This window comes from Chelonia mydas, chromosome 1 (genome assembly GCF_015237465.2).
Source record: "Chelonia mydas isolate rCheMyd1 chromosome 1, rCheMyd1.pri.v2, whole genome shotgun sequence".
Taxonomy (NCBI): domain Eukaryota; kingdom Metazoa; phylum Chordata; order Testudines; family Cheloniidae; genus Chelonia; species Chelonia mydas.
In genome coordinates, this window is record NC_057849.1 from 230096657 (window position 1) to 230110709 (window position 14053).

Genomic DNA, 14053 nt, shown 5'->3' on the forward strand with positions numbered 1-14053 from the left:
CTACTATGGAGCAAGCCTGTGGTGAGAGGAGAAGAAGAAACAAAAGGCATCCAAGGTCACAAGTGTTTCAGGGCTCGCTCCCCCCTTCCACCCCTCCAGGAGCTTTCAGCAAACCAAAGAATAGCAGATGATTTTCTAAATATTATTTACATAAGAACAATGCTCAGGGCTGCGTTTGTTAAATGTATTGGTTGTACACATACAAAGTAAGCAATGCTGAACAATTGCCTGTCGCATCAGCCACGCCGCTTGTAATTTTTTTTATCATTTTAGCAGAAGCAAAATAAATTGGTATCAACTGTGAAATGAAATGGCTGATGTGAGGTAGGAACATTCCTTTTCACTTTAAATAAGGATAGAAGAGTTCTTTCAGAATTATACATAGGATATGCTTAGGCTACAGATATATTCATCCCCTGGAGCACAAGATTCAAAGCAGAGTTAATGCACGAGTTTCTGTTTAGAAAGCTTACGCTATGGTTTTTTTTTTCCAAATAGGAGTCAGAACTGGTTGAAAATTTTTCGTCAAAGGCATCTGCTTGAATGAGCACAGAGACTGAACTATTCACTCCTCTCTACAACTTTTCCCTATAGACTAGGGTGCAGGCTGGAGGCATGTTGGTTGCATTGTCACTATCTTTGCTGTACATAGATTTGCGCAGCTGATTCTCCTGGTTACAGCTTTGACTCCTCTCCATTGGGCCTCTTGCCTTCACCTGGCCTGGGGTGGAATCCTGTGATTCTCTCTCTCTCTCTCTCTCTCTCTCTCTCTCTCTCTCAGATAAGCCTCAGGCTACTGCTCCTTTATACCAACCATGAATACTCAGCCTGTGTGTGCTCAGTCTCTGAAAAGCTTCCCTTCAGTAGCTGTGACCAGTGGTTAATATAGTGACTAGACAGATGTCTTAAAATACAATATGGTTTAATCTTAACAGTAAGCACAGCATAAGGGGAAAAAGGATTTAAAAACAATAAAAGGCCTAGATGCTGTTCTGCCTTACCTAAAGCTTACCATCTCCCTGGCAGTTAGGAAGGCTCATCTCCTTTAAACCCATCCTATGCTGTCTGTGTCAGTGTGTTTCCCTGCAAACAGGTCCTGCAACTCTCTACGCACTCCTTTTCCAGGGAGTCACTTTTTAACTGTTTCTGTCCTTTTGAGCTGTCTGTTCCCAGTCTAGGCAAAACAGCTGTGTAACTTTTTGGCTGATGCCTATAAGTACCAGGTTCACAACTTAATACCATAGGCTTTATTTCTAAAACTCAGCCCTGTTTGCCTGGAGGGGTTTTAGGTAGGCCCATTGCGTTACCTTCCTGCTATTAAACTAGTGCCAATGTGCATACAAAAAGAAAAGGAGTACTTGTGGCACCTTAGTACTCCTTTTTGCGAATACAGACTAACACAGCTGCTACTCTGAAATGTGCATACAGTAAGTATTTTAATATAGTCCTATAATAAACCTTTTCCATGACTTGGTGACATACAGCATTCATGCGTTAATAAAGATCAGTGTTCGTAAATTACATAGCAGCCCCATGTCCATCACACTGACACCACCTGTGAGCACCACACAAACATACTAATTGATATAAAACTGTTATTTTGATGAAGAAGAAAGGATGGAAAAACAATGAAGACTGAAGAAAACACTAACCTACTCTTCCTCTTCTGTGCTAAGGGAAACACGATGAGGGAACTGTGGGGACTGTAAGTGGACGAGAAAAATAAGGCTGTGTGAAATATGCCAATACCTGCCTATTAACTATGTCTGTTAACATAGGTAACTGAAGCAATTTAGGAGGTTAAAATATTGTCACCGCAGTAAGTGGCTGTATTATTCAGATGCTTCTCAAGACTTTGGACTAAGACTTGGCAAAATAGCCAGTAAAGCAAACAGTCATAAAGCTGAGGTCAGAAAAGCAATAATAGACTGAACCAAAAGAAAAAGCTGCTCCTTTTTCCCCAAGGTGGCCCAATGTACTAGGAGGTTGACAGGTGACTCATGGGAAAAGAGTCTCCTGGGGGAATAAAATGTTCCACATTTACTTTATCACTGTGCAATGGTTTATTTACACAGATAAAACTGCTGAGTTCTAGTGCACAAGATTTGTAAATTAACACAATGGAACAAAACATTTTTCATAAGTAAGGTAACAGAAAACATTACGGTTTCCAGAACATATCATGTAAATGTACAAATTGGCATACATTTGACTTGCACTTATGTCACAATCTTTGAGATTGTTCAGTACTTAATTCAAAATAAGTTATTTTTAAGAACTATGTTTTTGAAACTTTGTACAATACACAAATCTAAAGTGGTGCAATTTATGAACAGGAGGAGCTAAATAGGAACTATTCAGATCAAGAATGCATTAAGAATCCATTTGCTAAGTTTTTGTTTTTCGCCAACTCAGTGCTAGGGTTCAGTTTCAATACATCAAAATTCTGCAAGCTGTTCTTCGGTGATCTCATTCATAAATGACGGAAGTCTCACAAGATCACGTCTTGTGAGTTTCTGCCATCTGGGGTTGAAATCTTGACTGCATTTAAACCAGAACTAGAAAATCAGCCACTTCCAGTTCTGAATATGATCTAGAACCAAAATTGTAAGGGCAGGTTTGGACATGAAAATTTGAATCTGAAACCTAGCACTTTTAAACTATACGCCTCTTTACACGGCTAATTCATCTTCAGGTTTTTGTGTTGTTTAAATTGTATTAGGATGTTTCTATCTCCACACCCAATCTTAGAAATGGCCCCAAGCCCCTTGGAATTTTGAACAATTAACAAAGACTTTATTTTTGACTCCTAAAACTACAATTTAGTATTCCCCTTCTTTTTTCTCACACAGTTAAAAAAAAAAAAAATTGGAAACATGTCAATTGATGTCTAAAGTAAATTTTTACAGAAACATTCCTGAGTACCTTTTGGTGTTCAATCAGTACTGTTCCCACACTTAGTTATGTACAACTCTTATGGTCACCCGTAATGTTATAATCAGATTTTCTCTTAATATTTTATTAGGAATTACTACACAGGATCCTTCTGCAAAGTAACTTCAAAAGTACAAACATTGTTTTGACACTATATTAACACATCTCCAGGTTTTTCCGCTCAGTTGTCAACTGACTAGCACTCTTCATTTGATGTCAGCATTCATATATGATACGTTTTGCCAGTTCACTCAATTCCATCTTCTTATTAAACATTTCCTCAAACATTTTGTTTTCTTTTGGAGTGAAGTGGTTTTTCCAGTCACCAACAGCACCTGGGAGAGTGAGAATGGGAAATGAACAGCTGAGGCTGCTTTGCCATTGGACAGAGAATGATTTACTGTGTTCTCTTAAACAGTCTGGCTTTGTTAGTACAAAAGTTTGCACACATTGTTTTATTATTATTATTTTGCTCCCTTGTCTTAGCATAAAGGTGATGCAAATGAGTAACGCTTAGGGTTCAGGTGAGGTTCCTCGTGGAAAGAGGCTGGCTTATCATAATAACCATTATATCTTCAGACTACTTTATCTTGCTCTAGCTACCTAATTTCCAGTTTAAAGTCACATGCCTACAAAACTGTTTTTTCTCTGGGCCAGCTTCCACATTTCCATGCATACCTATAGTGCAGTGGAAATAATAAATAATAATCTCAAAGGACTGTCTGAATAGGAGTAGAAGAGAAGCAGGATCAGTAGTCAGCATTGCTAACTCTCATAATATTTGTGTTTTTCTAAATGCCACGGCTTCTGGAGGCATGCAAGATGGGAGGATCTCAGCTTTCATTTAAAACAAACAACCCTACATTTCTAGCCTTCATGATTGCAGAGCAAAGCTTGAAAATGTGATTCAGGCATCCCTTAAAGGCTCAGAAACACCACAGAAGACAATTATAAAGAATCCAAAATGTACTTTAAAAAAAAAATCTCATTCATTTTAAGCTACTCTTTTGATCCTTGGAGGGCCTGACTCATGATTTTTGAATGCTCGGGGTTGGTAATGCTGAGTGGAGGAACTGGAAGAAGAATATATTACTGGTAATTCATTATCAATGGATTCCCACTCATCCATTTTGATTGTGTCAGCCAATTTCTTTAGCATGTCCACTTCAATAAGACAACAGGTAATATATAAGATAAACACTAACTGCAACCACTCTCAAAAGGAATGTGTTTGTGTGGTTTCTGATAAACTGAGTGACCTTGCCATGCAGTAATGAGGGTACACATTAGCATTTGTGAAGGACAGAGGTAGAGAAATATAGATAAAGAAAGAGACAGTTAAGCTGCATGAATCTTTCCTTTCAGTTCTAAATGCTCATGTAAAACAATATTAGAATTGTAATTTAGACGCTTCCCTGTGTCTAGTGTGGCCAGTCATTACAAACCAAAGAAACTGGAAAGAAAGCATACTAGAAATGGATTCAAGAAGAATTCCTTCATGACCCTATGGGCATGATCCAAAGCACAAAAAGTCATTGGAAATACCCCTAGTGTCCTCAATGAGATTTGGATCAGGCTTTATATGAGATTTTGTTGGGCCAGTTCCAACCAACGTACCTTTTCGGAATATCAGCTTCCTATTGGATGTGAGTGCACAAACGGTGTGATTTGGGTCACTGTTTTCTTTTTCTACATTGCTTTTCATCTCAGTGAATGACGACTTCTCACAAATCTCTTTGATTTCACTGTCACTGATGTTTACTCCCAGAAATACACTCATTTTCTTCACAACCTTAGGAAGATCCTGAGATATTTGAAGAGTAAGGTATTTGTTTTCTAAGCAGAATATCAGATTTTATTTCTAAACCAAATAAACAAAGATTTTTCCTTCCAAAAGACACTGTTCAAGCAAAACTGTCACATTGGTGTGTACACATGGTATCTATATGGTAGGCCTGATTCATCTCTCGCTTGCACCCATGTAAATCAGGAGTAATTCTATTGAAGTCACTGGAGTTACGTGTGTGCAAATGATACAAGTGAGAAGATATTCAGGCTCAATGGGTGTACATTCTCATTTAAATGTATTGAAAAAAGTTGCATGGCCAATTTTGGTATCAGTTCAGGAAGGCAGTCAAGCATTTCTCTAACTTTCAGCGAGAGTAGTTCTCCTTGCCTTCATTAGGAATATTAACCTGCTTAAAGTTAGGCATATAGTGGAGTATCTAGCTGAACTGGGGTCTGTGGGTAAAATTTTCAGAAGACCTTAAGTGGCTTAGGAGCTAGAACTGGATGGATTTCTATTTCTTCTCCTCCCCCAAAGGAAAATATTGCAAAAGATGAAAAAATACATTTTTATAGAAATTTTCAGTGGAAAATTGGGACTTTTCATCAAAATAGCCAAAACCTGACAACCACAGTTTGTTGTCTTGGGCGGGGTGGGGGGGGAGGGGAGGGCATTGTTTTTATATTCAAAACTGGAAATTCTTGAGGAGAGCAGACATTTCCCACAAATTTTTTTTTGTCAAAAACCCAATTTTGTGGTGTAAAAAATAGTTAGAATGGAAAAAATTTCACCAGCCTTGTTAGGAGTTCAAATTCCATAGGTTCTGAATGGGACCTATACTCCTAAATCTCTTCAGCTCTTTTGAAAATTCCGCTCTGTGTTACTAGAAACAGACAGAAGATTCTGGTACAAGAGAAGTTTTTCACAGCCTGGCAGTGTGATCTAGCTGTCTGTGCATAGGAATAAGAGGCAGGGACTGTATGTTAGTCCTGGTTCTAACCCTGATTCTTGCTGTGGCTTTGTGCAAGTTAATCACTCTGTACCTCAGTTTCTCCATATGTGAAATTAGGATTTACTACCTACCTTACCTATGTTATGAAAATTAAGTAGCTAATACTCGTGAAACCTTTTCAAGATAAAAGTGCAGTACAAATACTAAGTATGTTTGTGTTATGAACTTGTTCTGTCTTGTACCTCTTTCGTTTTAATTTGCTCTTTAAATTCCAGTGATACAATTTTGCACAGCTTTGTTTTGTTTTTGTTTTGTTTTTTGCTGCATGAGATGAGAAATATGTTTACCTTCTTCATGTCTTCATAGAATAAAAATAAGATGTTTCTGTCATTTTTATGCTCTTCCCAGCTTAAGAAATGATCAAACCAGGATCCACAGACAACTGTGAGAAAAACAAAATGGGATTTATATAAACTTCATTGAGAAATAATTCTAACTATATAGCATACACTAAAAGAAATGTTCTCTTCCTACCGTGCAGTGAGAGTGCACTATACTCCCCTGACTGGTTCAATTCCTTCTGTTTACTGGATCAAACCGAATGCACAAAGTTATTCAACTTCTTTTTTTGCATGTACTTCTGGTTATGGAATTCTGCTGTTCTTTTGAGAAACGCATTTGAAGCTGAACACTGACTACAAATGCAAGGAAATGTGAGTAGTCCCACTGAAATCTATGGCATTATACACTTACAAAAGTTAAGCATGTGAATAAGCATTTGCAGTGCCGTCATTTGGGAAGACAGTAATCACTTTACCACAAAATGCAGCCATCTCTGTAGTGAAACACAGTAACTGTTAATAAGTGCACAGCCATGTGTCAAAAATTTTAGGAGAGGAAGTGAAGAATACCCTATCAATTTAAACTATCGGGGGAAACTGAGGCAGAGTGTATATTAGCCCCCAAACTGGTACTTAGCCACGGCAATGTTGCCAACTCCTATGACTTTATAATGAGTCTCAGGATATGTGCTGTTTTTCTTAAATTGCACCACCACTTTTTGAAATCAAGAGATTGCAGGAGCACCTCAGCTTTCACTTAAAAAAAAAGAAAAGTTTCTGGGCTTTCTGTTTGTAAAGAGAAGACTGAAAATGTTGAGTGAGATCATCCTAAAGGGTTCAGAAACCAGATGGCAAAAGGGAAGAATCCAACATTTATTATTTTTTTTAAATCGTATGATTTTTAAACCAATCTCTTGATTTTTCAGCAGCCAGACTCATGGTGTTTGAGCACTTGGGGTTGGCAATACTGCAATCCCCACTCACTTTGGTGTGTCTAATGCTGCTGGTGGTGCTGAATGACGTTCTATGGCCTGTGTAAAGCAGGAGGTTCGACTAATGAACATATTGTTCCCTTCTGACCTTAAAGACGTATGAAATGTTACTCCCTTGGGGCTTGTGATCAGCAGGTACAATTTTGCTTCCATTAACAAGTGGCCAAATTAGCTTCAGTAGTGCAGGATCCAGCCTAAGGGGCACAAGCAACAAACCTGTTGGCTGACCCCTGTGTATGTGCAGCAGGACAGGGAAAGGACTCCCTTTGCCTTCACCCTTGTCCTGAAGTCAGTGGGACTTCGCACAGGTGCAAGAAGATCCCTTAGCATGTATCTGTAGAAAAACCAAGTTGTGGTTGAACCAATGGTTTTATCCCCGCTCCAGGAACACACACAAAGTACCACAAGACAATAGTCCCAGCTATCGACAAGTGATGGGCTACACTGATTTTTTTTAAATGATCCTTTTTCTTCCGTCAGCATTAGGTGCTCAAACCAGATAGTGATAAGGCCCTAGACCCCGCAAATCACTTAAGCATGTGCTCAACTGCTTTTGCTGGGTTGGGAACACAGGAAAGCCTGCTGATGTCAATGGAAAACTACTGACTTCAGTGAGCTTTGGATCAGGCCCCAAATGAGTAGCATTTTGTGTTTCTTTTCAATTTCCTACAGCTGTTTGTTGCTGTATTGATTCTTGTGTAGCATGTGTCCAGCAGAAACAAACTGGTATAAATGAGTAATAAAACACTGAAAATGGGGATGGATAATGGGAACAACGCCACCAGCACAATCTTAACTTCCACATCAGAATCAAAACGGCTGCTCATAAAGGACTCATCCATGTCCTTGGGGTTTGGAACTGGCAGCTCAAGATAACCCGCCCTGTCACAGGGCAGGGTAGAGTCTGTGGGTGATGGAGACTTCAGCAGGTCAAGGCTTACAAATAAAACCTTTGTTTGGATCCAGCCATGCAAAACTATCTACCGGAGTGGGCTGGCAGTGTGGGTTGAAATCAGGATTTGAATTTTGCTGTTTGAACCTATCTATGGCACAAACGTTCCAAAAAGAAGCATCCACATTTATAAAGGGCCCCAGGGAAAAAATACGGGTCATGAATGCAAAATAATAAAAAGAAAAATAATAAAAATACACTGATAAATGAAAAACAAAGATAAAATAACAATTTGGAATGAATAAACAGGCTTGATAGCTATAGGGCTCAGAATAACATTCACCTTCACATTCAATAAAGGGAAATGTGTTTTATATGCTCTCCGGTATGTCAGTTTAAACACTTGATTCCTTTCTGGTGTGCTCTTAGACACTAGGGAAAACTCTGCTGAGCATGTTCAGAAGAATACCCACGTCTTTAAAAAGGGAGCTTATAAGCACGTTTCCTCCTTTCTCATGTGTAAAATGGAGGATCCTGTTGCAAATGACCTTATAAGCTGATTTCAAGGCAGGGGGACATTAGTATCTTCAGGTAAGATGTTGTGTGATAGACCCTTTCTTTACGATTTGGTGAAAAAACACTAAATGAACTGTCTCTCCAGATTTTTTTTTTTTTTTAATCCTAAACCTAAAGGGGAAGCTGGATATTCAAGCTCAGCTGTGGCTAGTTAAAGCGGCTGGTCTTCTGGGGGTTGCAAAAACTGGGATAAAGTATTTTTCTGTCAAATCAACAGGGACATTCCTGTTTAGGGGGGACATGTAGCTACCTATGTTTTTGTAAAAGCTGGGATAGTGTTAATTTGCTTTAATATAGAATGGGGATTAGAATCAGCAGGTCAGTTTTATTTTGCTTGCTTGTTTTTGTGGATGGACCAAGGGTCAGTAACTTGTTCAGGCAAGGGTTGGTCGCAAAATGTTTTTCAGGCAAGGGGAAAAAAAAATGCTAATGCCAGTTCTGATAGAGTTTGCTGCCTATGGACTGTTAACTTGTCTGTATGGAGGGCTGACGTGGAGAACTGTGCTTGTTGAACTTTATTTTCAGGATGAATTCTGCCATCAATCTAAGGCCCTGCTCCTGCAGAGTGGCAGCTTGCTGGACCCGTGAGCAGACCCACTGAAGTCAGTGGGAATCATAAGAGTGCAGCAATCAACCCACTCTCCAGGACTGGGGCTTAAGCAAAGCTTCGCTGACTAAATCATTTACTGTTGTCCAGAAGTACATGATGTTTCTGATGTTGCAATAAGGCCATTAAAGAACAGTGTCATTAAAGAGGAACACATATCTCTGGCAGTAATTAAATTTAAGGGGGCACATGCGGTGTTTCCTATTCCAACTATAGGAAATACTGTAAATACCACACTGAAGGGATAGTAGCTACTGTGGTTAAGTAAACAAATTGTTTTCTTTTATCTCATTTGTACGAAATGTACTGCTGATGTAAAGTAACATGCATGATTTGTTTAAGGGGGGGGGGATGCCCTGTAAATAAGGAATTTTCACACTTATTTATATTTCTCACTTCTTACCATGTGTTATAAGTTTGTAGGCTAGAGAGAGAGAGAGAAAAGATAACACTCATCCTTACCATCTCCCCTTAAGAACAGCTCAAGGAAAATAGTCCATGAATCGATGGTGGGGAGATTTGGGTTATCTCTGTAGTAGTGAAACATAGAAACTGCAATATCTTTTGGATTTCTGATGATGTAGAAGGCCTGTAAAAGAAGACACTATGATTACTAAGGATCACTTTCTTCTTTTAGAGGATCCACTTGCATAGGTGTGAGGTTTTTTTACATGCCTTTTAGATAACGTCAGCCCCGATGTGGTTATGGGTCAGGGTTCTTTTACTGATCATCTTCCAGTCAAATGTCCTTTACAGTTAAGGTAGAGGAGGGTATTTGTGGGGAAAAATCACTAATTGATGGATTAACAGGCAGTAATGAACCAGTGGCGAAAGCTGGACGTATATGTGCCCCTCCGCTAATACAGTATTAGTGGTTGGTACACAATTGCATATGGGTTTCCTATACGTGTGTGGACTGGAATATATGCAAGAGACAGCTTTCATATTTGTTCATGAGTTAATATATGATCTCAATAAATCCCATGAGTAAAACATTTACTACTTGTCATTCTCATATAAGCTGCATATGATCTGTTCCATGAGAACGGTTGCAACTAGAATTGGGCCTGAACCAAAAGCCTGCATCTGAATAACCATGAAGTTTGCGTGTTTGAAATCCAAACTTGGATGCAGAGCTGAATTTTTCCAGTGGCCGCCAATATTGCTATGCGGAAAAGCAAAACCTGTAGGTGAGTGTGCGAGAGATCTATCAAGACTTGGATTTGTGGCTGAAAACTTACTTTTAGTCCTTTCTTAAGTATGTGCCTTTGGTTTGCATAATTGGTATCCTTGCCTATAACCTTCTTTCGCAAACAATCTATATGTGTCTGAAATTCCACAGTCCTACCAAGCACTTCATCCTAAAGAACATTCCTGAGGAACATTCCAGTCATGTACATTACAGTCAACTTCATGTTTCTGAGAGCAGGGAAAAACTATGAATCTTGAATAGAAATAAAACTCTAGTTTTGCAACACACTAGCTTCAAGAGGATAATTGGAGGCATAGGTTAATGAAACATATAAGCAGATAAGCATGAGCAATGAAACACTGTTAGATTAATTATAAAGTGACTCATTAAAAGAAGTGTGATTGTGATAGTAGGGTAGTCATCGCATGGCTTTCTTTCACACGTGCATGTATCCCTTACACTTCATTATGTAATTCTAGCTCCATTGATCATTACACTGAACGGAAATGGTATACATTGTAAGGCCTTTCACTCTTGATATATATTTGTGCCTCTCTGACTAAAACTAGATGTATGCAGTGTAGTCATGGCCATGTGGGTCCCAGGATATTAGACACAAGGTGGGTGAGGTAATATCTTTTACTGGACCAACTTCTGTTGGTGAGAGATCAAGCTGTCGAGCCACACACAGCTCATCCTCAGGTTCAAAAACTTGTCTCTCTTACCAACAGAAGTTTGTGCAATAAAATATATTACCTCACCTACTTTGTCCCACAAAGTAGATGTCATTCTATGATGAAGTCTCATCTGCAAACCCAGAAATTTAAGTTCAGGTTAAGGGGCATATATTGCCACCATCTGGATATGCAGCATCCATTGATGTCACTGGGAGTTGAACACATGGTTTAAAGGCAGAATGTAGGTCTAAGTATACTTAGATTAAGAAACTTTTAATTAAACGTAGTTAAACTGTTTGCTACTAGTGTTATTTGAGGATGCTCAGGCTCCTGTATGTTTAGTCTTTTAAATCAAGTTATTTGTAGCTGATGCTCAAAGACATCTAAGTGCAAGTGCATTTCCATGCTAGTATATAAGGAAATTTGGCACTTTGATAACTGTGGCCATTTCAAATCCAGTCTCACAAATGTCTGAAACGTAGTCTGAGGACTGTGTTTTGCAGGACAACCGATGTCAGGCAGGTTGTAATGCAAGTGGGGGAGGCATGCTTCAGACCTTTCATTGTTTAATTTATACCTTGAACTAGATCAGTGTTGCAGGTCTGATGGCAAGATGTTGGCCCTATGTTATCTCATTATATTTTATGCTAAACAGTACCTGTTTACTGACATGCTATTTTGGAATAAATCTAATTCTGGTGGAGTAAGTAGAGATGAGTTATTGGCTTTTGATTAATTGCTGGGAAGTCACTTCCATCATTCATATCTGAAAAACCCAGTGCTTTTGCCATTATGAATCTGTATGATTCTATCATAGGTTATCTGCATCAGTGAAACTTACATATATGTTAATATGTTCTAGCTCAACCAACAAATAGTGATTTAGGAATTACTCCATGAAATTTTAACGCCTGTGTTATGCAGGTGGTCAGACTAGATTATAATGAAAATTTTAAACACATCAGATTCAACAAATATTTTACACTATGAAATTTTAAATAACATAAGGCCACCACCAGAATGCTACTCTGGTTAAATTCAGAGTAACCCACTGAAGCCAGAGAGTTAGTCCAGATTTACACTGGTGTGGCTGAAAGCAGAATTTGCCACTGTAACTTGATACTGTAAGTACTGTGTGTTTAAAAATGGCTACTTCCAGACAAGATCAAATATATACTTAATTTGAGAGAGTTATAATGCAGCTTATTTTACCTTGCATTGTTTGACCTTAAAATTTGACGGTAACATGTTGTAGTCCAAGTGCGTTGGGATGATTCTCTTGGATGAAAGATTGTTCAGTTCTTCCACTCTGGAGATGTCCCCAAACTCAATAGGTGATGTTAGGGTGACTTTGGGAGTGTAAATCTGCATTATAATTTGTGCAAGCCAGTGAGTGCCTTCAGACAATTATTTTTAAGGAAAAAATGGGGAGAGAGGAGAAAAGGATTTATTACTAGAAAAATATACTGATACAGGAAAAGTTTGGAAGTAGCTCACTTGTTTGCAAACTGAAGCTCTGATCCTGCAACACTTAGGCATGTGAGAAATTTTACACCTATGAGCAGTTCTGTTGAGTCCACATATAGAATTAGAGCTGTAGCTGATGTATGAAATACTCAGAACTTTTCCTAGTGGATTTAACACTGATACTAAAACAAACCTTTTTAGAAAATGTGCATATTATTCAGATAGTTTTATAGAAACTAAAATGTAGTCCTATGCTTCAGTTTTCCTAATGAAGCTTGAGCATAAAACGTATATACCCACCACCTAGCTGGCAAACTAACACGTTAGATTACGTATTTTCAAAAGTAACACTGACTTAATTTTTTTGTGGGGGGGGAATGAATACACAGACAAGCACCATAAAATTACTTAATACAGTTCTGGCTAGTTAATGATAACAGTGTAGTAAGTCTTTAGCCAAATCTTTACAGTATGGATTTTACTTACAAGCAAATTACCTATTGATTTCTAGTCATAAAAAGAACCCATCAGCAGGCTCAGACTATTTAAAATTACAAAATCAAAATACACTACACAAATATAGTTGGTTGTTTTTTTTTTTTTTACAATTTCACATTTTACGTCTCACTACAGCTCCATAGTTCCAATCTGAATGTAAACATCATCCTTTTTCTGTCTCGCTCTCTCACATACACATCAGGTTTTTCAGTGAGTTTACATCCAGAACGTTCAGCAAACAATTAAGATTCCCCGCAATAAATGCTTAAAGGAGAACTTTACCAGACTTTGGATAGGAAACCAAAAGGACGTCATCTTCTCTAGCATCAAAGGCATCCAAGGATTTTAGAAGATCCGGCGATGACATAGTTGTAAAGGGAATCCCATTGAATCTGTGCATGAGCGCTGTCTGACTCTGGGTTGACATATTTGCTAATGTCTTGGATCTCTGTACGTTAGATAACAGCTCAGTGACCAGAGGATTTAGAAGTCACTTGTAAGTCAGATGATTTGCACTGACTAATGAAAATTTAGAATTGAAAACTGCACATTTATATACTTTGTAAAATTCTGTGGAGTCATTTCAGACCTTTACCTCCTCAGAAAATTAATTATGGCAACTGTAAAATTCTACATAAGCTACCTTGGTTAATCACACAAATACCCTCTATTTCGCTACTATTATATGTTGCAAAGGTTTCCAGATAAACAAATGAGTGACAAAGTATTTTAACAGTGGAAAATAACTAGAACGACAAGTGAATATGCTTACAAAATATGCCTAATATGCTCATTAGCAAATTAGGCCCTGGGGTAAGTGGCTTGTTGCTTCAATATCTAAGAATGTTTCCAGATGAGGAGTGTGTATCTTTTAAAATATGCTTTTACATATCTTTTTAAAATGCAGTATTCCTTTAATTTATGTGAACACAAATAAATTATTTTGTTTTTAACATATAGACAATGGACTGAATTTTCAAAAGTGACTAAAGGGTCCCCATTTTCAGAAAGTGCTGAGCACCCACTCACAGAAAATCTCCCTTCTCAGGTGGTGTCCCAACTTAGACACCTTAAAATCATAGGGACTTGTAGAGCAATTTTCAAAATGACTAATGAAGTTATCTCCACTTACAGGCATT

The 14053-nt window shown here is 38.2% G+C and overlaps 1 protein-coding gene across 1 annotated transcript; it reads right to left on the reverse strand.

The window, feature by feature from the left end:
* Positions 1-2035: 2035 nt before the first annotated feature.
* LOC102939025 (sulfotransferase 6B1) lies at positions 2036-13341 on the reverse strand. Its single transcript, XM_007071187.3, has 6 exons — positions 13197-13341; positions 12162-12346; positions 9543-9669; positions 6020-6114; positions 4552-4738; positions 2036-3269 (listed from the first exon to the last, which is right to left on the reverse strand). The coding sequence occupies exons 1-6, from the start codon at positions 13339-13341 to the stop codon at positions 3151-3153; spliced, it is 858 nt and encodes a 285-aa protein (XP_007071249.2). The 3' UTR covers positions 2036-3150.
* Between the last annotated feature and the right edge of the window lie 712 nt (positions 13342-14053).